The 25,359-nt window shown below is 38.0% G+C and overlaps 2 protein-coding genes across 14 annotated transcripts in view; one reads left to right on the top strand and one right to left on the bottom strand.

Annotated features, from left to right (window-relative positions):
- The window catches only part of RALGPS1 (Ral GEF with PH domain and SH3 binding motif 1), a 130,216-nt gene that overhangs the window by 45,044 nt on the left and 59,813 nt on the right, over positions 1 to 25,359 (bottom strand). The gene's annotated exons all lie outside the window — the stretch shown is intronic.
- On the top strand, positions 2,827 to 25,344 carry ANGPTL2 (angiopoietin like 2). Of its 4 annotated transcripts, XM_074891374.1 has the most exons (6): positions 2,827 to 3,143; positions 6,065 to 6,211; positions 11,982 to 12,838; positions 22,602 to 22,795; positions 23,037 to 23,307; positions 23,747 to 25,344. In XM_074891374.1, exons 3-6 carry the CDS (start codon positions 12,031 to 12,033, stop codon positions 23,944 to 23,946), a joined length of 1,473 nt encoding a protein of 490 aa, XP_074747475.1. In that variant the 5' UTR covers positions 2,827 to 3,143; positions 6,065 to 6,211; positions 11,982 to 12,030; the 3' UTR covers positions 23,947 to 25,344. The 4 variants fall into 4 exon arrangements, with proteins under 4 accessions (XP_074747475.1, XP_074747473.1, XP_074747476.1 ...); XM_074891372.1 differs by lacking the exon at positions 6,065 to 6,211; XM_074891375.1 differs by lacking the exons at positions 2,827 to 3,143; positions 6,065 to 6,211 and adding an exon at positions 6,223 to 6,244.

Raw genomic sequence — 25,359 nt, 5'->3', positions numbered from 1 at the left:
ATGTTCTTATCTATCTTGCTTACCTTGAGCTTCTGACCACTGACTCAAAGTTAACTTCTATGACCAGCTGTTTTACCGTATTTTCACTAGTTCTCAAAGCCAAATCTAACATTAGACCACTCCTTGGTGACTGAATTACTCTGGAGGAGACAACTGTCAGCTTTCACAGCCAGAAATAACTGGCTATTAATATCCTACTATTAGTAGGATCTGTTATTCTCCAATCATGGATTTAAATATAAACTGATGTCTGGGATTCTCAGTACGAAAAGCAAATGGAACAACTATAAAATGTTTTGAAAATCACATCATTCAGCCTAAAGCCTTTAACAAAAGCAATGAACTCCACTTCATAGTATTACAAATCCAGGGAACAGGCATCACCATTTGGCCCAAGCAGAATGCCCACACGAAGGCTAAACCCATTTTTCTCTTCCAATCCTTCCCATTGGCAAATACCGAGTATTATCCAAACAACCTGGATACCCTACAAGCACTTGGCACATCCAAATAAAAGCTCCCCGTCACCTGTCAAGTTGGCACAACTTTATTGTTCCCAATGACAAAACTGCAACAGACTCAAGAAATAAGGCAGCTGTGTCATACACAATTTGGAATGACCCATATACAAAAGTTTCCAGGAACAGGCCATTTAGAGGGCTTTAAAAAGACAAAAGAAGCACTCAGCACTTAATCAGAAGGCTGATCTGTGTAATAATATGTTGTTTCTCATTCAGAAAAGAGGACCATCAAAGAAATAGGGTTTGGCTCTTTTTGATCTTTCAGATATTTTTATTTACAACACGATCATCTTTAAGAGAACAGAATGACTAAAGAACACACCACAAGAGAAGTCTCAGCCTCCTTCATTAGGTAAAATTTTTAGGCATTTAAGTGCCCTAAAATCAATGGATCTTAAGTATATGTTAAAGAGTTTAAAATTGGTTACGGATTATTTCTATAATATGGCCCTAAATAAAGAACTTAATCCTCGGGAAATCTTGTATGTCCAAGAACCTGGGTGCTCTGGGGCATAACAGCAAGTTAGAAACCGATATTCTTCTACAAAAGCAAAGGATCTGAAGATGTTCATTTTAAAATGAGAATTAAATACTCAAGTAGTAATCTAGGCAGGGAATCACCTGCCCAGCTCTGTCAGCAGTCTAATAGTCAGGAATGTGAGAAATTGATCTGCACAGAAAACAGCCACCCCAATATCTTGGCAAACGCTCAGGGCAACCTGCTCCCCATTTCCTGCCCTTGAGCAGCTCTGTGTCTCTGTGGGCTGGAAAAGCACCTTGGAAATGAAGGAGTGTGAATCATATACAAGTTGGAAGAAAATTTAATGGGCGTATTGGTAAATCTGTCAAAAACAAATAGAATTATCACATTCTGGTTTAATTAAACCAGCTTTTAAAGTGTAAAACTAGTGCTCTGGAAAAACCACTGCAGTCCCTGGTTTTGTGTCCTCTCCAGATACAGAAAGGAGTAAGCTTTTCAGTTCAATTGGAAAATAATGATAACATAACAGTAACTAAGAGGCACTAACAGAACCACAGAATCGAAGGGACCTTGAAGATCATCTAGTCCAACCGTTAACCTAGCACTGATGGATCCCAACTACACCATATCCCTAAGTGCTACATTCCCTGCAGGAATCCCAGGCCATACAGTAAAGGTACAAGAAACTTAAAAAGCCTAAGGCGTACTGAATTACTACTGTAATATATTTAGACGTGTTTTTTTCTGACATAGCAGACATTCACCTTCATGATGGAAATAATTTATTATTAGAACAGCCACTACTTGTCCACATTTTAACTCGAACAGAAATAGTTTGTTTTCATGCAGTATCTTTAAACCTCTTTATTTGCCCTTTGATTAATCTAAGTGTTCTCATTCTGGTTTCCTCCATTTCTTCAAAACCCTAAGATCTTTAAAACTATTTGAAAAACTGCAAACAAATACATGACTTCAATATGGTACAGCTTTCTAAAGATGGCCATGATATGCAATGACAGTGAAATAACAGTTTGGTTTGCTAAACTGTTGATAAAAAGTAGCTAAAAAGTAAACATTTTTTTATTGTGAAGTTTCAAATTCGATTATTTCTTTGCAAGATTCCCAGCAAATTATAAATACGTCATAAAGACAAATTTTACATTAATTCAAAAAATCCTTTTTAAAACCAGAGGTGATAGCTAATAACCGAAGTACAGTTTCTATGCATAGAAAGTTCTGTAATAAGTTTTTAGAAGGGTTCTAGGGAAGTAGTAGTAATTCACAGCGATCAAATGAGAAACGTGCTTTAGATGACTAACGCGAGTAGCAAGCACACATTAAAAAATGCACTGGTGTTCAGCCAAATGATGGATTCTCAATCTGCACTAGACTATTTTAAGGCTTGCTTGAATTTGGTCAAATTTATTTTCCTTTATTTCTGGGCACATGCCATTTCCTGACAGAAGTGACCTGGGAAGCGTAAACTGGGGAATATCGGCGCTACCCCGGAAAAAGCCGCCTTATTCCCCTCTTCCAGCGTTCACGGGCAGCACTCGCTGAGCACCCGCGGAGCCTGCGCTGGGCTCTGCGGAAGGACCCGCCCGCCAGCCCCCTCCGGGCAGTGCCCCCCCCCCCCCCCCCCGCCGCGGGCGCTGCGCTCGGGGTGTCCGGGAGCCCCGCAGAGACCCCGCGGGGGGGTGAGGGGGGAGAGGCCGGTCCGAGCGGAGCGGGGCGGCCCCGCGGGGGGGGTGAGGGGGGAGAGGCCGGTCCAACCGGAGCGGGGCGGCCCGCGGGGGGGCGGCGGCCGGGAGGCGAGCCCGCCACAAAGGGGCCGGAGTCAGACGAGGCGGCGGCGGCCCCGCGCGCGGTGACGGGCCCCGCTCCGGCCGCTGCGCCCCCCGGTCCCGGAACGCCCCAGGGCGGCGGCGGGGCTCGGCCCGGGCCGCCAGCCCGCGAGAAACCCCGAAACACCGCGGGGAGGAGGAGGAGTTGCGGCGCGGAGCGGCGGGGGGTTCCCCTGCCCAGCCCGGCCCGGCGCGGGCAGCCCGCCCAGAGGGATGTCACAGCCCCGGGGCAGCGGCGGTCCCGGGCCCCGGCGGTGAGAGCGCGGCCAGGACCGGGCGAGGCGCCGGCGGAGACCGGTAAGGCCGGGGGGACGCCGGGGGGAGGCGGCGGCTGTTGTCCGGCCAGGGCCCGCCGCGGCTGTAAGCCCGGCCCAGGGAGCCCTGAGCCCCCGCGGAAACCAGCAAGCCTGGTTTTCCCTTCGCCTTTTCTTTAAAAAACCACTTCCAGGATAGAGTTGCAGAGTCAGTTGAGACATTTTATGATGCCAGGCAGTGCAAAGCCTTCTTGCCATTATTTTCAAGAATATTACATCTTTTTTTAAATCTTATTTAATTCTGCAGGTAACTAGAGCTTCATGCTTCCTCAAGCTCACTGAAAACGCACATGTCTCAACAAACTTTCTAGGGATACTAATTTCTGTGATAACTTTTCTAAAGGACTACCTGTATTAAAAACTACAAAATCTCTATTTGGTCTTTCTTACACTCATGTCTGATCAAAGAGATACAAGAGTTCCTGGAACTTTTATTAGAGTCTATAAAATAAATACTTCAAAGATTTTGCAAAAATTTCATTTAAAAAATAACCTAGCATTTATGAGTGCCTTTGTGTAAGCATGAAATATTTACGGTATGATCTAACTACTATTTTTCATGGGCAGAATGAGTCACATTTATTAAGATGTGAATCTGTTGAAGGGCTATTACAGACAATGCGCCCGCACACATGTGAGCACACACAGTATGAGCGCTTTTCGGTAGTGATTGGATTAAGTGAAAATAAGGTGAGGCCGCTGTTAAGGGAAGCAACAACAAAAGCAGTGCTCTCTTTCAATAATTACATTCCACATCTATGACAGAACTTTAAAAGCACAAAGAACAATCCACAAACAACATGACTAAAATTCTTGGTAATCCAGAAAGAAAATTTGTACTTCTTGTAACTAAAAAAGCTATCTTTTGCCAAAACTTGAAAAAAGTTACACAGCAGCAAAACATACATAATCTTTTGAAGTTTCTTGCAGCACTTGATAGTATTTCAAAACAAAAGTTCTCCAAGAGCTAATTAAGATACTCTCATTCTGAAGTGCTGCTTTAGTCATCCATTCCCCTCAGTAAAAAAAAGTATTTCCTTTTCAGAACGGACTAACTTCAAAAGAATGGACTAGTGCTTGAACCAAAATTTCACCACAATTTTAAGTGCACAAAAAAGCTGAGTATAGAATGCCTTATAATAGAAGTATCTAAAGCAATTAATTGGTGTCTGTCAGTGTGGCACTGCTTACAATGGAAACAAGTAACTAGCGGCAAAAAACCAAAACTCATTCCCCCCATAAGTTTGGAGGTAAACTTTTCAACTTAGTTTTACATCATGTTTTCATAAGTGAAACTGCATGCTATTATGTGTCAGCCCTTCCCTATCCCCTATTATACTTACTTTAAAACTTCAAACAAAACTTTAAAGCTTTTCCTAATACATGTGGCATGCACACTACCATGCTGTATTTTCACTGTGAATTACCGTTTCCTTTTACAAAACTGAAAAACAGTGTTCAGGTTTTTCACAGCAGTACTCTTTATCTAGAAATCAAACTACATGAGTTAATTCTAAAAGAAAACATGTAGCAGTGGAAGTCCCTCTCCTTAGAAAAGAGCGAAAATTAATAAATGCCATTAAATATGAAGACTACTTGAAAAATTGAGAGGATGCATTAATGTAATTCCATGCAAGAGAATGTTTGGGAGAGGGAGTAAGAACAGAGCACGAGCTCTGAGAAAAAGGGCAGGGAGGAAGAAAGAAAGCAGCTTCAGAAAATTCATGCTTATCTATCTTATCACAACGGTGTTGTGAAATCCAGATCATATTACTGGCCTGGTGCCTGGAACATGCCAGCTAACTCTTAAATCCACAAACATTGACTATCAAGGAAGGACTCTGCAGAAGCAAAAACTAATGTTTGTTAACAAAAAGCAAAACCAAACCCTCTGATCTTTTCATAGTAGGATTTTATGTTTTAGACACCCTTGCTCCATTTGCTTTCATAATTAAAATGTAAAACTGCATTAATCTAAAAACCCCTCTTAATTTCAAAGACAAAAGTATTAAAGAAGCAGTGAAGATCTGTTGCTAGTTTTTCGTGTTTCTTTAGAATGAACAATTATCAAACTATGTGTGAATTCACAATCAAATAAAATAGTTTATCGTTTCAAGAATAAATGCTGCAATAGCTAACACTCTGCCTTTTGTGAGCGTGCCTTCATTGACGTCTAAATGCTTGAGGAATCTACACAGAAGGTACCACAGCACGTAAGGTATGAGGAAAAGCCAGCCCATCAAATGACTGCTAGCCTCATCATATTAAATGTGGCCAGCACACAAGAACTGATTAACCCACAGAACTGAATTTTGTAACAGAGCAATTTAGAGCAACAAAATAAATTCATCTGTGTGTAGGATATCACTGCTGACTTTTTTCTTCTAAGTCAAAACAACCATACCAGGAAATGTCAGAAAATATCAGTGTTGTGTGAAAGTGCGTATCTCATCCTTCTTATGTATCTGTTTTTTCATCTATCTGGATATTTTTAAAAGGCTCTGAAGTATCAGTTTAATCATGGTGCATTCAATTCTGGCATGTTAGACCTGCCCACACTCGTAATGATCCAGCCTCTAGACTATAAACCCTGGAGTCCAAGCAATTCACAAGGATGGGAATAAACTGTGAGTGTTGGGCCTTGCCTATCCACTCCTTAATGAAAGTCACCTACTACCGAAAAAAAAAAAAGAAAATATGACACATAAATAAAACCACATCCAGAAGATAGAGTGAAATAATAACAAGTAACCCCTCAAATTCTGGAATTAACTTCCTAAGGAATGTAATACTCTGGGAGCCTTTTTAGGGAGCTTGAGTGACAGTGATAGAAAATGGTAGCAGTTTGTTATAAAAACAACAGTTGTTATCCCAAAGATACAATGACTTATTCTATTTTGACAGCTTACTGAGCACTCCTGCTTAAGTGTAAAAAGTCACATCGGAAACGTACAATGATCATCATAACTGAAGCCTGATCAACTGAAAATGCCTCCTGAATTCCTGAGCTGTGACATACGAGCCACTAAAAATCTATTCTAACTTTCTGAAGTGAGAATTGCTGCTATCTTCATCATATACCAGGTTCTGATGTATTAGCTCCTCAAACCAAATTAGTAGTGTTTTTTCTTAATTAGATTAACTTTGCAATAAATTCAACTATACTGCAATTCAAATAGTTACTGAAGTGCCCAGAAATCCCCTCTTAAAACATCCTAGTTTTAGCACAGAAAATTTCCTTCTCTGTAAGGCAGTCTCCAAGGGTAGACAGTGTCACATATCACTTGTACAAAAGCTGCATTTATATACTCAGTGCATCACACTTTCATACCTACAGTCCTCTGGATTAGTAACAGTTCACTATATATAGAAAAACAAGAGCAGCAGCAAGAAGCAATTCTACTGCTTTTACCTACTGGCTTCTTTTATGTTCCTTATCTGTAGCAGTAACCCAAACCAATGCAATTTAAGACACAAAATTTATATTCTGGTATGAAACCCAGGCAATTATTTTCCACATTTGTCTTAGTTAAGGTTTTCCACACAAGAATTACACAGATCATTATTTTGATTCTGTGTTTCTCCAAAATGCTATAGTATAGGTGATGCCTTCCTTAAACGTGAAAACATTTCCTCCTTGAACTGACTTGTAATCCAGAGTAAAGCATAATAGAGTTCAGTGCTCAGCCACCATCCAGTGCTCTTCCTACTGTCTCAGCTCTTCTTTTTGCAGAGCACCGAAATCAGTGTAGGTGTAAAGAGAACAGAGTATAAACTCCCAGAGACAAGACGCCAATCTCTCAATGGTTGAAAGACGCAACGTTGCAAAACCACTTTAGATCTAGATGCAACAGTGCTGACAGTATGTACTCAGGCTTTCATAACACATTTCTCTCCAGAGTAATACTGCAAATGTCTATTTTATGAACAAATTTCATCCAACAAAACCAGCCATAGCATTGAAAGGCTACTGGTAGGATTTTCAAATAGGCTTAATGATACTTCATTGTGTTGTTATTACAAGTCATATCTTTCATCTGATGGAGACATACCTTCATTCTCTTCTGTACACAAAAATTCAAATGAAGCATAGCATCAGAACCAACAAGTAATGAAAAGAGATATATATGTTGGAATATCCACAATGAGATGTGTATTTTGTTACAAGTAGCTTTAAAAAAAAAAAGCCATAGTGCTGACATTGCTACCTTTAATGCTTTCTTAAGGCAAGCTGTTTGGAAAAAAAAAGTCAGTATTTGCCAAACAGTAATACTTTGCACGTAGAAGTACTTTTATCATTTCAGGATTATGACAGTGATTAAACTATAGGATGTGAAACACCTGTATAATTTTAGATGGTAAAATACTTGAATCTTGTTGAAATATCACATATAAATTTCAAGATACTAGTAGCAATCAAAAGGTAATATATTTTGACTAACCAAAAGTCCCATATAAGCATGACACAGTACAGGACAGCAAAATATTTCAAAGCAAAGCCAAAGAAAGATTTTATTTACTTTTTCCTAAGGGACAGGAAATGCTGAAACGTCTGATAGCCCTTTCAGAAGGTTTATTTCCTCTTTTTTCACCAGATCATGGGAACATCCTCAGTTGGGCAAACAATGAATGAGCAAACAATCCAACTTATATTATCCCATTATATACACAGACAGGCCAACATTTGGTCTACAAACTGAAATTTTAACCAAAGCGCTTATGCTGGCTAGGAATATGCAAAATACTATGATTATAACCCACACCACAATGCCACCAGAAGTTTTCACACAGATGCAGTTATACTGGCGAAAGATAAAGAGGAAAAGAAATTATTTTTGCCTGAATAAAGTAATATATACTGCCAAGTAGGGGAAACATACACAAAATCTGTTTTAGCTGCCTCTGTACTAGGGCAAGTTTGTCCCAACTCGACTCCCAAGAACAGTGCTTTTACGAGTGCAACAGTCTTGAACAGCCAGAATCTAGAAATGAAATTACTTCAAACTTATATACTTTTTCTAATTATAAGTTCTATTTGACTTTTAATTGAAATGACATGTATCTTTCTAAGTGTGCTTCTCTCACTTCTCCCATTTTTGTTTGTATGCTTGTTTGGTGAAATTCTGTCAGTGTGCACAAGGATAAAAGACAGACATGCTGTATTTCCAGTAATTAAGAAAATTCGCACCAAACCTGCAAGCATGCTTTTATATCATATAGTTTTGTGCAATGGCAAGGTTGAAAAGTCCACAGCTACCTAAGTGGAATTTTGCACCGGGAACAAATATGGCCCCAGTAATATAGTTCCCTCCCAGTCCACTGCAGAAGAGCTACTGGGAGAGGGAGGGAGCAAGGAGGCCAAGCCAGAGAAATGGGAAGAACTGAGGGATCAGCAAGGGCACTAGTTAACTACAAAGGCTGTGAGCAATTACTTGGCATAAGCGCAACAGAAGAAAACTGAAAGCTAGTGTGTTAGACATCAAATAAATAATATTTTCCTCTCCCATGGGAAGGAATTCTGATGTCCTAAGAATCTGATGGTCTCCTACTCAAAAAGGGGAAGATATTAAAAAGCATTAAGTCCTTCCTTAAAATGGTTTCTCTGGCTTCCCTCCCCACTTCCTCCAGCAAGCTTTTTTTGAAAAAAAAAAAAAAAATTTTTTTTGAATCCAACTGCAGAAGAGAAATGCCATTTATGTTATGTAGTCCATCACAATATGCAACAAACAGGCCTCATTCTGAACACTTTTTTTTTTACTGAACAAGTACAGACAAAAAGCCTTAAGAGATCACTTCATAAACAGACTCTGCAGGAAGGACATCTGAAGACAGTACGGTTCTTGTTTCCATTTGTACAGGAGCATTCTCTTACCAACGTAATTTTCCTTCAAATGTTTTTTCTTATAGGAAGAACACCTTAGAAAAGGTGACATGCAGGCACAACCATGAGAGAAGCACTTCAGCACAGTCTAATCATGCTGATGTCCTTCACTGATGGCTCACCTTCTGCAAACAGTGGCCAAACCCTGCAACAGGCTTCCTGCAGAAGGGGTCGATGTCCCAAGCCTGGCAGTGTTTAAGAGGCATCTGGACAATGCCTGTAACACGCTTTAACTCGGTCAGCCCTGAATTGGTCAGGCAGTTGGACTAGATGATCGTTTTAGGTCCCTTCCAACTGAAACAGTCTGTTCTACTCTATTTTGAAAGACGTTTGAACTGATAGGTTAAGATGAGGCTGATGAACTCTGTTCTATTTCTTTCTTAAACAATTCTTAAAAAAAGTGGAGAGAAATCAAACTGTTCTGAGTTTCTCTGTATTTCTTCAGCCTGGAAAAGAATGTGCACCCCAAGTCCTGTGTTCAATTAAAAGACACAAGATGCTGTGACAAAGACACAAGTGAATGCTGAGGAAAAAATTAGTTTCTTTCCAGTGGTCACAATAATTAGTTGGGTGTTTGGTTTTTGGTTTTTTGGTTTTTTTTTTGGGGGGGGGGGGGGGGGGGAGTTATTTCAATGCAAACAGTGAAATAAAACCCATTTTACACCTATACGTGAGAGACATTTGCAAAAACAGTCCATCTGTGGAGAAATACAAGGCCTGGAAAACCGCCAGGGTTTCCAAGTGTGACCTGCTGTGCAAATGCTGATTATGCAAGTTAAAGCTGTCTGGGGTGAATTTATGTTCCCTGTTTTCCAGGGCTCCAAATAACATTCCTTTACTTACAGAAACAATGTCAAACTCCAAACTTTTATCTGACAAGTTTTCAAGATTCTTGACAAGTTCTGTAAAGCACAATTCCTTTCTGTTTGCAAAATGAAAATGAGTTTATTCCAAATAAGAAACTGAAGCAAAAATGTATATCCAAAAATTTTAAGAAGGATCAAGTCCTGGTCACTTTTGTTTGAACCATTTATAGAAACTTCTATGGTTTATTTCAAAAGAACAGAAAAATGTGGATGACTGACAACCACATCTCAGTATGAATAATTATTTAAGCATGCATATCCATCATTATCTTGAAACTCTAAAAAAAACTTTCTTACAAGCCAGCAGCTGCCTAGAATCATAGAACAGTTCAGACTGGATGGGACCTCACCTTCGTCTTACAAAGCGAGACTAATTTCAACATTCGATCAGGCTGCTCAGAGACTTGCTTAAATCAAAACTTTACATATTTCCAGCAATGGAGATTTCACCACCTCTTTGGGTGATTGCTTCAATCCTTGGTCACCCTCATTGTGAAATTCTTTTCTTCTAAAACCCAAAATGAATTTTTCCTGAGGCAATTTGTATCCATTGACCATTATACTTTCACTGCACTTCCAGAAAGAAGCCATCTTCTCTACAAACACTCATTATGTAAGTGAAGACAGCAGTAAGATGTCTCCTTCACCTTCTGGGGGCTGAACAAACCTAGCTCTTCCTGATGCTCCTCATACATTGTGTCTGCCAGCCTCTCGCTATCCATGCTGGCTGTGCTTAGCTGGACTTAATTCCAGTCTCTCACAGCTGTTACTATCATCATTTCGCTGTACTAAAGATGACCAAGCAGTAAGGGGGCAGTTATTTAAACAGTGAATGGTTATTCCATGTGAAGTGCTTTACAAGCAAAGAAAAACCTGATGGTGACACCACCTTGGTTTTAAAAAGTATCAAGCAGGCTTTTATACACTGAAAAAGCTCCATACTGCATTTTCCCCCCATTTTCTTTAAGAAAACTAGGTCATATATACACACCCCTATTAAAATTCAACAACAAGAAGCTGTTAGAAATACACGATATCAAAGTGCTGTTCAAGGAGCTGGAAGAGCGACTGCGACAAGGTCATCCCTGGCCATAGTGACAATGCTAAGCTCACGCTTCCAAGGTGACTGTTGCCTGTTAAGTTCTGGTATTGACTTATTTGTAAAGAGATTGTGATGGCCTCAGTTCTCCACCTTGAATATGAATTTGCTCTGAGAACTCAGCGTAATTTCACCAAATGGGTACTGTTGCAGTGTGTCAGTAAACACCACCAGCTAATTCTAACAGCTGGGGGTCATCTTCATCCACTGTGCACACAGGCACGTGTTCTTCCCCTTCCCCGAAGGGACTCTGAAGTGAAATGACCAAGCTGAGTGTACAAAGTCTCCAGTGAGAGTCACAATAAATATTTTAGTTGTAAATTCTACTAGTCTGGAAAAACAACAGATTTTATTGCCTATGATATTTGAGCAGTAGAGTTTTAAATTTATAATTATTAAGGACTAATGTAGAGTAAGTGTTGGGTTTGTTTTTTTTTTTTTTAACTACAAGGTTCAATACTGCTGACTAATATAAAATTGTTAAATTTCACCTAAGCTATGTCTCCTGCAATATACCTGGTTATAAAATACTGCAAATGAGCTATTTGATATTTTTAGAACTTTTAACAGTACATAATAACTTACATTCTGTTTACATTTAAAGGTTATATTTGTAACTGTAAGAAATGAAAATTAATTCATATTTAAATGAAAACACCAATCTTGGAAACTTTTGTGGTACTTGCCTGGAAGAAAGGACTCTTCAAATCCTGGTATTTATTACTTAGTTTCTTGTGGTTCTTGGCAGGCTTTAGATAAACTAGCAACTAGTAACTACAGTCCTGGCCGTACAACTAGTCCCCTTGATGTCCCCTTCAGCCAACATAAGTTCATGCTGGACAATAAAAACACCTCATTTGTACACAGACATACTAGTTACTATGTAATATTTTGTAAGTTTTAGAACAGACTACCAGTTGTAAGTTTGCATTGATTTCCTATTTGTTACTTACTGTTGAATTTATTTTAAAACAGATTTTTAAAAGTTCTTTGCAGAAGAATATCTGATCAGAACAAGAGGATCATGATGACAACAAGATTCATCTGTCTAATGCTAATAGCTGTTGTGGGAGCTACTGCAAGCAAAACGCAGGAATTTGAAGGCAATGATGAGGAAACAGAGCAAGAGTTCATTTATATGAACAGATACAAGCGTTCCAGTGACACACAGGACAAATGTACTTACACCTTTATTGTACCTCAGCAGAGAGTGACAGGTGCCATTTGTGTTAATTCTAAGGAGCCTGAAGTTCTACTTGAAAACAGGGTAAACAAACAAGAACTACAGTTACTTAACAATGAACTACTCAAACAAAAGAGACAAATAGAAACTCTCCAGCAACTGGTAGAGGTGGATGGTGGGATTGTGAATGAGGTTAAACTCTTAAGAAAAGAGAGCAGAAATATGAATTCTCGTGTCACACAACTCTATATGCAGTTACTACATGAAATTATCCGAAAACGTGACAATGCCTTAGAACTTTCTCAGCTTGAGAATAAGATTCTGAACCAAACTGCAGATATGTTGCAGCTTGCAAACAAATACAAAGACTTAGAGCACAAGTACCAGCATTTGATGTCAATTGCCAATAATCAGTCAATAATAATTGCCCAACTGGAAGAACACTGTCAAAGAATGCCATCTATAAAGCCACTGCCACAAACTCCACAGACACCAAATAAAGTCTACCAGCCTCCTACTTACAATCGCATTATTAACCAGATATCTACTAATGAGATTCAGAGTGATCAGAACTTAAAGGTTCTGCCACCGACCTTACCAACCATGCCTGCAGTTACTAGTATTCCAACTTCAACTGATAAACCATCTGGTAAGTAATATTATTGATATGTCTACATTAGTTTATGCTAATATGCAGTGCACAATGTTTTAATTGTAATATCAAAAATGCATACAGAATTCATTTATTTAGCAAAATAAATGCAAATGGATTTTGTACTAATTGAGATTTCTTAGATTTGACATTGTCTATCTTGTGTATTTTTAAGGTAGTACAAGCACAGAAAGAAAGCAAAAACATGAATTCTGAATGTCCAACAGATTCAGATACACTAGCCCCACAGATTTTTCTCATGTTACTCTGCCAAGACAAACCCAGGGTTTATTACATGTACGAGATAAAGGAGCTGCAGAAAAATCTTACTAATCAACAGTCAATCATCTATATTTTATTCACCTGTGCCCAAGACCAAAATGTTATAACTCAGGACATCTGAAGGGGTTTGACACTTTTTGCATAAACATTTATGAAGTTATTACGAGCTTGTTGATCTAGCTTGTGGTAATGTTTGTGCTTGTGTAACTCAAAAAGGAATATGTACCTGCTCTGTACCTCACACGGGGCACTTGCGCTCTAAGACAGGAACAAAGGGAAGCAAGTGATGGAATAGCGAGAGATTATTACACAGCCCTCATTAAGAGTCTTAAGAGTTCTGCCATAAGCAAGATTAGAGGCATATGAAATCACATCAGAGATCAGTTATCTACATGATAAAGAAATAACAGGTAAAGAATCCAGTTTCACCTGTGGTCCCACATATTTAAAAAAATAGTTCAAGTATTACGTGTCCCATACAAGAGGAGTCTGTTCTTCAGTGTGTGGGCAACATGTCCTTGCTTCAGGGGGACCCAGATAGGGAACCCAGAGACATCTGAAACTAAGACTTGGAACAGAGTATGGCCTGTGAACTGCACTCAAAATATATTTAAAGCTATTTACAACATATTCCAAATGACATCGTCAAACTCTTTAGAATTACTAAATAATGCAATTGACACATAAAAAAAACCCCACAGACTTATTTCTCAATGAATACCCACAATGAAAGAAACTTGTGCAGGTGTTTCAGACCAAAGCACAGTCTCTAAAACATTTTGCTACAAAGTAGTTACTTCACCATATTGCCAGAGATGAACTCACCAAAGCTTGTATTGTGGCATGCAGAACCTCAGCCAAAAAGAATAGGATTCTAATGTTCTATGTCAAAAAAAAAAGGAAAATCAGGTCTATAACATTTTGACTTTGATCTCAAAGTAGGTTCAAGCTTAGTACAGTATTTCCCCATCTTTCTGTAAGTGAAATATCCTTAAAGCATTCTTTTAAGACTCTTCCCCTTCCTGTTAGACTCTTCTGAAAACTCATTAACTGGTCACATCCTCCTCATGCTTGTAAGAACCCAAACTGCAGCCGAGACTTCACCATCGCACGGCAGAATGGAAGAATTGCTTCATGTGCACAGTACTTTTGTTGATCTATCCTCCTACAGCATTTTCCTTTTTTGCAAAGGACACATTCACGTTGACTCATGACCAACTCGCAACCCTGTAGAACTCTAGATCCTCACCTGAGGAAGTGCTGCTTATCCAGCTATTTTTCATGTTCATCTCCAGAGTTCCCTTCCAACGTCCATGAGTCTAAGATAAGATTTGACATCTGCTACTTATCCCTTATCTATGTAACTTATCAGAAAAAGAAGGTTCACATTCCTTCTGCTCAAATCCATTACGATAATAATTTCTATCCTTATTTTCTCATTTGCAGCAGTTTGATTTGTTCAAGCAAATTTCCAACAACTGAAGTTAAGCTATTTAATCTTTCATTTCCAGGGTATCCCCTTCTCCTCTCCCCACCTTTCTTTTTGGGCAAGGAACATTTAATACCTTTTCCTCATCCTCCAGAATGTTCTCCACTCACAAAGCACATCTCAAACAAAATCCCTCCCCACAATTAATGCCGTAAATGATACTTCAGCCACGTGTCTGGAATGGACTAGGAAAAACCCACAAAAACACCCACCGCCCCATACCCACAACCAACGCTCCACAAAAGAAACAAAACCCACTACCACCCCAGCTGCCTAGCCACTGGAAAGAAATCCACCTATGTTTTATCCAATCCTTTCTGTACTGTGTCTTAAGTTCTCAACCTTTGCCAAAACTCCTGGCTGTACTAACCATCTGACTGCAGCCAGCCTCTGCAATGAAAACTGAAGCAAAACTGAAGGAAAATATGAAATGCCTTCTCAGTTTAATCTGTTGACAGCACTCCTTCCTTACAAAGTAGCAGACCAGTATTTTCCCTTGACTGTAGACTTACTAGTCTTACTGCTCTCAGTAGCTTTATTTTATTTTGTCCACACTGTTGTTTTTGTGTGGTGTTTTGTTGTTTGGTTTTTGGGGGGGTGTTGTTTTGTTAAAAACAAACGAACAAACCCCACACACAACCGGACATGCCTAACACTCTGAGCTAGCATCTACTTTGAGCTAAAAGGTCACAGTTTAGCAAGGTCACTTTCTTACCATTTTCCCTAGCTGCCTTCTGCAATAGCAAAATCCACTGCAGTGTCCTCAGAGTCTCTTTTAACTTGTAAACTCTCCACTTGGACTAATTGTGTAAAGCATTTTCTCTGCACGCTCTCTGAATCTGCTGACATCTGTTAAAAGTTCATTTTGTTTTGCTTTTCACTCTTCTTCCACAAGAATCATGGCTTTCACTATTTCACAATCAAGATTACTGACGCTGCTTTCCATTTCACATTTTCAATCAGTTCTTCCCTACTTACTAGGTTCAAATGTAATATATCGCAATTTTTTTTGCCTTCTCTATTTTATGTATCTATGAAAAACCTATCCCTAAGAAATTCCAAAAACTTGCTATGTATTTTTTATCTGCTGTATTCTTCTCCCAACAGATAGGTAGTTGGAAGTTGGTATCTCACTGAGAGAGACAGGCAAACAGTGTCAAAACCCAAACATTTAATTTAATTATGCACGGAAACTGTGTAGAAAGTGAGACTTAAGTTTTAAAATAAATCTCGTATTTCCCTTTCATTTGTATTAATGATTTTAAATTAGTTAAAAGCTGCGTGGATCCACACTTCCAGCTCCCCATGAAGCACGATGTAGGATTACTGAGTCTCACAAATCCCTAAAAGACATATATAAGAGCATGAAGTATCTCATTTCTGTAAAACATTATGCAGTGTGAAAATATCAGTGCAAAGTAGAATTAAGTGAATCTCTAATTCATAAGAGCAATTACATGGACCTATTGGATTGGGTCCAGAGGAAGACCACAAAAATCATCAGAAGGCTGGATCAATTTTCATCAACTTCTCAATCAAAAATGATCAAGGCTGAGAGAGTTGGGGGGGTTCAGCTGGAGAAGAGAAGGCTCTGGGGAGACCTTAGAGCGGCTTCCCAGGACTGAAAGGGGCTACAGGAAAGAGGGGAGGGACTCTTTAACAGAGCCTGTAGCAACAGGACAAGGGGTGATGGTTTTAAACTGAGTGTAGATTCAGACTAGCTATAAGGAAGAAATTTTTTATGATGAGGGTGATGGAACACTGGCACAGGTTGCCCTGAGAGGTGATCGATGCCCCTCCCTGGAAACATCCAAGGCCAGGTTGGACAGGGCTCTGAGCAACCTGACCTAGTGGAAGATATCCCTGCTCACTGCAGGGGGGTTGGACTAGATGACCTTTTAAGGTCCTTTCCAACCCAGACCATTCTATGTTTGTATGATAATCCTAGCCCCCTCCTCTTTTTTTTTTTTTTTAATTACGCATTTTAAAAAACATGAGAAAATATTTTGTTTCGTACAACTTAATTGTTCAAGTCAAGAAATAAAATACGATTAGAGAAATTTTTTAAGAATCCAAACAGAATTAATGACTGCTGAAGACAGAAATTAAGGAGAGGCAAGACAAAAAAGACAGGGTTGGGAAGAATAATCATGTAGTTTGGGTTAGCAAAATTACAGACACACTTAAAAACGTATTTCAAATTCTTCAACTTTGCACGGGTGGGTGCAAATCCAAAACAATACAATACACCCCATAGAATCAGCTATCAAAACCTACTCTGGTCTCCACGTAACATAAATGTGTGGTCTCTTCATGATACAGCTGTCTCTCCATCCTGTACATCCAATACTACAAAAGGATTTTTGTAGTTAAAGGTGTTTGTGCAGTGAACAAGCACTGGTCAGATTACAAAGGTACTACTTGTCAAAGGTCTGCTTGACTCCCCAGAGGCGATTTTATCAAAACCACCTCTCTAAAAGGCAGAATGCTCTCACTTTTTCAAGGGAAGATAAGAAGACCCTTGTTTGTAAAGCATGTTAATACTTCAGAAGGAAGATACACATTTTATTATTACAAAAACATTGATTACCAGACAGATCTAGTAAAAGAACTGTCCTTTTCTCCTAACAACAGCATATACACTATAGAGAAAGTTTACACAACTGCTGCCTAATTTTTTTTTGCAAAAAAAGGGCAGTTTGTGTTATTGCTGGCCAACCAGCAATATGGCTGGCACAGTCACATCTACCTCAGTCAAAAACCAGGAATCTGAACTGGAGATCATAAGAACTGCCACAGAAATTAATTTAACAAACTTACAGAGATTTCTGTACACATCACTTACCATAAAATAAAAGCGCTCATCTTTTTTCAACATGAATATTTTTGAAACAACCTACTTCATAGGTTACTTTAAATTCAAAATCTTCAGCACAGTGACCCTTTCCGCAATGCCTTTATACAGTACTAATATACTAGACCCCTATGCCTACACTCAGAGGAAGGTATTATTATAATCTAAAACAAGATGGTCATTTACAAGTATTTCTCTGTCATGTTTGAAGTGTCTTTCCCTACATGCTATTATAATTGACTGTGTAGTGTGATTTACATGTATAACCGAGTATTTTCTCCATATTCACAAAGGTAAGCCAAAACAACTAGCCAAATCACAAAAAAAAAGGTGTCAGATTTGAGAGGCAAGGCATAGAAGAAGAGCATCTTGTCAAAAATTTATTAGGAATATTTGAATTGTTGGATACTTCAACAGACACATCGTAGTCTATTGCCTCTAATATGATAAAGGCTAATGACTGCAGAACAACAACATTGGCAGTAAATCATAAAAACATGATGTAGATAAATTAAAGAACCCCAGTCTCATAGTAAAATGCTCTAGAGAAAAGAAACTGAAAGAATGCATTGTAAAATGTGGGCATCATCACTGGATATAAAGTAATTTTAGAGATATACACTTCAGAGTTAATTTCTCTGCAAGGACTAATATCATGCTTTGATCCATGCATTTCCCAGAAAGTCTTTATGAGGCATAAAAAACACCCCAGTGTTCCTGGTTCTTTGCAAAAATAAAGGAAAATGAAAAAAAATACTTGGTTTTGATTCTGAGTAGAAGAATTTGCAATTTTATCCTAAATCGTTTGCCTCTAATTGGTTTTTGTGCATTCTTGTTTCCTGCTCATACCCAAAAGAATAAGTTGGGTAAGTTTAATTCTGTCTGCAGAATACTGAGCATGTACACAACACTTAAATTCTACAGAAAAATAAATTTTAAAAAATTGGTTAATAGCCAGTAACTCACATGTTAACACCAGAGATTGTTCAGAATACCTCCAATTGTATTTTACTCTATTCTACTATGCAAAATATGAATTCCAAGGCAAATTTCTGTAGTCCTATTCGGGAACACTGCTCCTTAGACTTGCTTGAAAGAGCTAAAAGCCCAATAAAAGACTTCCTGATGAAATGGCGTAGCTGTGACACTAACAACAACTCCTTTCTTGGACTTACTACCCCGAGGTTTGGGGTGGGATGTAGGGCTATGACACACCAAACCCCAACAAATTTGCATGCATTAATGCTTACCTACAAGTTTTAATATGCCAATGCAAAAAGCAGATGTAGTTTATCTACAATGGGTTTTAGTTTATAACATCAAAAAGTTTAGGACACAGGGTCAATAATTCAAACAGATCTAAAACAACAAGTTATTAAAGTGTAGAATACTACACACAACAGGACAAACACTGTTAGGTGAAGCACTGCTACATTTTCTGTATAAAATAGAGGAATAGCTTATCAAAATATCCTGCTTTGTCTAAATTTGCTAGTGCACCATTGGAAGATGCCTAGACACAAGACAAATGAAAGCTGGACTTGAAAACTGCATGAATTTGATTCATCATCCTTGCCCAACAAATCTTTTTCCAGGATCAAAACATTTAGTAGCCAGTTATACCAACTACGAAATGTATGTTTTCTTGTGCAATTGCTATAGAAGACATTATTCCTAGAAAAACATGCACACAAACCAGTTTATCATACTCTACCAGATAAAACTTGCAGGTAAACATTTTATCCCCATGCTGCATTATAAAAAACAAAGTTAAATAATAGCAAACTGTAATGCTAAGGTTAATGCAGTATATACAGTGTATGCTAATTTTATATGGTTACACACTTTTTCAAAGAAGGCATTAGTAGTATACAAAAATATACATAATAATATAAGACAGACAGTATCTATTCATACTGATAATTATGGCTTAATGAAGCAGCTGGTTTAAACTGGTATATCCTTTAGGTGAAGTAATGCAGATTTTGTACCATCAAGTAAAATCTTTGGATAGGAACAATGGACAAAATTAAAATAAGAAATGCTGATGTGTAATCTGAAAAATATTATTTAAACAGGGCACAGAAATATTAGGCCAATACGTGTAGCGAGGCCAAGCCAAACGTGTGTGTGTGTGTATATATATGCTTCTAAACAAATATTACTACTTAAGCAACAACAACAAAAACGACCAAAGAACTAGAAAGTTGGGGTTTTAGCAAGATCTGATATAATAGCCTATCAGAAACTTGGGAGGCACAAAATAGGAGAATATTGTAACACTGATGCATAAAGTGTTAACTGAAAAGGTAAAATGTTTTCAAGTACCACAGAGACTATTTAAAGATACCCTGCTGCAGATTCAGAACTATCCATGCATCCAAAAAAAAAAAAAAAGACTTTGAGAAGATCAGGAAATCTTGTCATGGTTAAACAGCTTGGTAAAAGAGCAGCGCTAGAAGGCAGACAACGTAATTCAAAGCACTAAAGTCATGTCCAAATCAGGAAATAAGAAAAGAACATACTTTGTCAGGTTAAATATAAAGACACATTAAAATCTTAAGATTAAATCTTAAAATCTAACAGATCAGGAACAGGAAGCCTGACTAAAAGGTTATAGAGAAAGATACACTCAAGAGAAATTAAGGCAACAGTAGAAAATATGAATTAATTTTGTTATGAGTATTCACTGAGGGAACACTTTGACGAGCCTGTGTTGACTACATCCATGTCAAGGAGGCTACTCTGCAGGATCTACCTCAAACTGAAGTGTTGGTAGAAGAGGTTATAAAGCCAATGAAAGAAGTGAATACTAACGAACTGTAAAGAGTAAAGCACATTCCCCAAGAGTTCTAAAGTAAAGTGAACATGAAACAATTAACTGCTATGTAACCTCTCACCAAGAATTGCCTTGCTATGCCAACACTGAAAGGTGGCAAATGTGACATTGAAAAAAAAAAAAATTTAAAAAATTTTCACTAATTCATAGAAAATATGCTCAGAACAGTATAACAAGCAGCAAACAAATCTGAATCACGTACCATCATCCAATTACCTTGAATAAAAGTGAACTTGCTTTTTGTAATACCAATTCTGTATCACTTTTAGAGATATTTGAAGGGCTCGATGTCTATGCAGACAGAGTTCTGGTTGATACCTAGTCCGTGTGTACTTCCAGAACACACTGAGCAGGTTTCTTACTAGAAGTGTTTAAATGAAGCTGCTACAAAGTACAAAGAAAGAGCCTCACATAAATGAACTATAAAAATCCCTTAATTATAAAGTATTTTTTTCATGAGGCAGAATTAACCATGGTGTCTTATTGAGATTTGTGCTGGAGCCAGTTGTCTTCAGTACGTTCCCTTTCATTTCTGATGCCAGATAACATCAGACTACATAGTTTAGTCAAAATTTTGGAAAGTTAATATCTGACAAAAAAACACCTGTCATGGAAAAGTAGTAGCAAACGCTGCTTTGAGGTATTTATAATAGTTTATTTTCATCTTAAAGATCTTTCAGGGAAAAGAATCCTGTACAGTAGAGCACTGTTGCCATGTGGCCTACAAGGAACTGCATGATTAAAAAGCTGTAAATACCTCATCATATACTGATATATATTTATTTTTATGAAGACAAGATCAAAGATCTGTGGCTGAGTATTTCAGGAGTTTCTTCAATATTGACTTTGAACTGACATGTTCTTTTTTGTTTTTAGTAAGTACCACTATGTACATATTGTGATAAAATAAACAAGAGCAATTTAAATTACCAGCAGTCGTTACATTTGTCGTCTTCCACCTCTCATAATAAGCCACGCAACTGTGTCACAGAATACCGCATCTACAGCTAAATTGCCAGAAATCTGAACAGTTGCCCACCACAGAAACGGAGAAGGGGCTACAGTCTGTGAATATGACTAAGGGATAAAGAACAACACAGCATGGCCACAGACCACAAAACTGGATTGCCTCTTGGTACACTGACTTTTTGATTAACTAGTTAAAAAGACCAAAAAACCCCAAACCCCCCAGAACACTGAGGTTGTTTCTATAAAACTCATTCACTACTAACTCATTTACCGAGTACAAGGGTAACTACCATTATCAGTGTTGGACAGTGGATGAAATAAATTAAAAGAGAAGTTACTCTTGACAGCAGCATATGCTTCAGTAAGACTCCTCATGAGAAGATCTGACAAGCCTTCTTCCTTCAGTGTGGGGAAAAATAAATAAATACTTAAAAAAAAAATCAAGGGTCTGTAATCTCTAATCCTGAGGATTCTTGTTGACTTCACTCTTCTGCTTGGGCAGCAAAGCAGCTGAGGGAGTCTTTATGCAGATATCAACACAGACCCCTCTATCTTTTAAATATAAATTTCTCAGACTCATTAAAATGTAACCTAATTATCTTCCCATTGGAGAAAATGTCTTTAAAAATCATGACTATAGGATACTTTCAAAAAGAGTAAGGTCTTTATGGACTCTTACTAAACTCAAGAAAAAAAAAAAGCATTCTCCTGAAAACAGAAGAGTAGTATCTGTAATTTCTGAGAATGCAAAGTGTTTTAAAAGTCTTCTCATTTATCTAAAATTTTGCTCACTATGTAAGTGGGCACTCCATGTTACAAATCTTAATTTCTATTTTGTGTCATCATTTATTAAGGTGACAACAGCAACACCTCCATTCTTAATTTATGTTGCTGGTTCCATTGTTCATGTCCATGCCAATGACATTTTCTGGGATCTAAAAAGCTGAATTTCTCAAAGACAGAAACAAAGTCAAACTTACCATTTTGCTTTCTGAGGGAAATTATTAATAGTTATCTATGGAGTCATTAATATTTAGTTTCTTTGAAGATATAATCAATGTTATAAGTGCAGCTGCCTAAAATAAAATACAATTTTAAAAAAAGATCTACCTTTGTCAACGATTCATTGCGATATATTCCAGAAATAAAGTTTCAACAAATGAATCTGTTTGAAAACACTCAGGGGACACTGTACCTTCAATAAGAGGAAAAACTAACTATTCCGCAGAAGCAAATCTACTGTAAAAAGCTACCAATTCGAATACGGCCCTGCATTAAAGACATGCTCAGCTGTGTTCTGATGCAGAATCCTTCCATTTTGGTACAGGGCCCTGGAGAGACTGTCTACAAGCATTAGAAGACGGCCATGATACAAGCTCCATCTATCTTGTAAAGCCTGAAAACACAAACCAGCTTATGCAGGTCTGGTGTGACCAGCGGCACGACCCCGGTGGCTGGACAGTCATTCAGAGACGGCTGGACGGGTCTGTCAACTTCTTCAGGAACTGGGAGACGTACAAGGTTAGGACAAGCGAGCAGCTTGTTGATGTTTTCTACCCTCTAAAAATTATTGTTAAAGTTAATTTAAAGGGTGATTTTAGAGTCTGGCCAACAGCTTACCTGAAGAGGAACTTGTGTGTTTACCCTTCAGAAGAAGTAGTCCCTACAATAAGTCACTGTGGTTTTCTACTTAAGAATACACTCCGATTTACCACTAAAACAGATGCACAATACTAACATGCTTCTCTTGCTTCCTTTACAGCAAGGATTTGGTAATATAGATGGAGAATATTGGCTCGGATTAGAAAATATTTATTGGTTAACAAATCAAGGCAACTACAAACTGCTCATAACAATGGAAGACTGGTCAGGTCGAAAAGTATTTGCTGAGTATGCCAGCTTCAGACTGGAGCCAGAAAGCGAGTATTACAAGTTGAGATTGGGGCGCTACAATGGCAACGCGGGAGATTCTTTCACTTGGCACAACGGCAAACAGTTCACCACGCTGGACCGGGACCATGACGTATACACAGGTACAAGGTCCCTTCCAGTTGCCTCACTTTTTGCGCCCTCCTCCCCCTCCCTTCTTTAAAAAAGGAAAAATACGGTCATACACACACACGAAAAAAAAATTTACATTTTAAATATTTGTCAGTAACTTATGAAGCACAAATGGGTGTGTCAACCCTTATATGTACTAACCCTGAAACAAAAATTCTCACTGAAATATTTATCATTTCTGTAAAATATGCTGGGGGGGTGTTATTTGAGACAGTAATGCAAACAAATTTTCCAGCAAGGAAGAGTACGCTAATGAGTCTATCTGCAGAACCTAACTACAGAGCTGGTTCCTGAAGAAGCTTAAATTCACCTCGTACCATGTGGTATCTACATGTTAAACACACAGTGCTTAGCTTGCTTGCTGCAAGACTTCATTTACTCCTAAGACTGAATCAGACCTTTCTTTTGCAGGCAATTGTGCTCATTACCAGAAGGGAGGATGGTGGTACAACGCATGTGCTCATTCAAATCTCAACGGCGTTTGGTATCGCGGAGGACACTACCGCAGTCGGTATCAGGATGGCGTTTACTGGGCTGAATTCCGCGGTGGATCATATTCACTGAAGAAAGTTGTTATGATGATAAGACCTAACCCCAACACATTCCACTAAAATAATTCTTCTCTTGGTTTGCTTTCTTGTTCTAAAAATCACATAAAGCTATGATGTTACTACCTGGAATTATCTTTTCAGAAATGAGGAATGTAAGATATTGTACATTTATTGCTGTGAGGGCTTGTATATTGTATTTTCAAGAATCATTCCAGGAAAAAAAAGCTGAAGAAAAAAAAGGAACTGAACTGACATAACATTCAAAACACCTCTTGGTACTAAAAGTAGTTATATTAAGCCTTTTACAACTGGCAGTTTAGATGGACTGTAGATAAACTTTCTGGTTTTTATTCCCTGTAAATTAAGTTTGGATGGTAAAAATACTGCCACAACATTTAAATATTTTTGTATGTTATGTATAAATATTCTCAAATACAGGAAATATTACAAACTGTACAGCAAGAGTATTATTGTTATTATGAGCAATCATTTGACACAGGAAATCATATCCTTTGAACTGTGTAGCTGGTATATGTACATTAGTGTGATTATCCTGATTTAATCTTTGTTAACTGCCATGAATAAAGTTAGTACTATATAATTTGATTTTGAGAGTAGATACTGAAACCATTACTGTCGTGAGAAAGCCAGTCTTTCCCCTTCACTTCGAGCATTTTAATAATCTGCTCCTATAAATTAAAATTCAAATTTGATTGAAATATTTTAGAAACACTAATGATTTTTTTACCAAAATGAAGTAGCTACCTGCATATGGAAATGAATCCAGATTTGCAACAGATGTAACACGCTGTACAGCCAACACGTTATACGACACCAACTGTCACAGTATTTTGTACCTGACTTCAGTCATTACCTGCTGTGTAGCCTCTGTAATCAGAAATGGCTGGATATAAATTAAAGGGACTATCCAACTTTGCAGGCAAATGATGGATACCAATATATAAGCTATTTAATATCCTTAGCCCATAGATAAAAATTATATAAAGAAGTTACCTGTAGCCAAGAGAAGTTATATTTACCATATTTCACAATTATAGCACATTACTGTCAAATTATTAAATAGATTTACTCATCTATATTTAGAGGTCAGTCACAACTATGAAATATGGATTGGGATAATTCTAATATTCTTCTGAGGTAGGTTTCTAGAACAGATTGCTAGAACACCCATTTCAAAACAGCAACTACTATGAAAAATGCAAGTTAAAGAATGCATATAAGAGGGAGAGCAAAAGCCTACAGTAAGCCTCTGCATTTGTGTGAGTGTGCTTGCACACTTTTTCCCTTATTACCTCATCACTTTACAACAGTATGATGTGCATTAAACTGACGTGTGATGTAGCATGTGTTGTATATAACTGAAAGTAGGGTTTTTAATATATTAGATTACCCCTGTAATATTGTAATCCTTTAATAAAGCAACAAATGTTATTTTGACATGTTCAGATTTCA

Source organism: Strix uralensis, chromosome 21, assembly GCF_047716275.1.
Source record: "Strix uralensis isolate ZFMK-TIS-50842 chromosome 21, bStrUra1, whole genome shotgun sequence".
NCBI lineage: Eukaryota > Metazoa > Chordata > Aves > Strigiformes > Strigidae > Strix > Strix uralensis.
The sequence above is the reverse complement of the archived record's forward strand: the minus strand, read 5'-3'. Positions and strand labels throughout refer to the sequence as shown.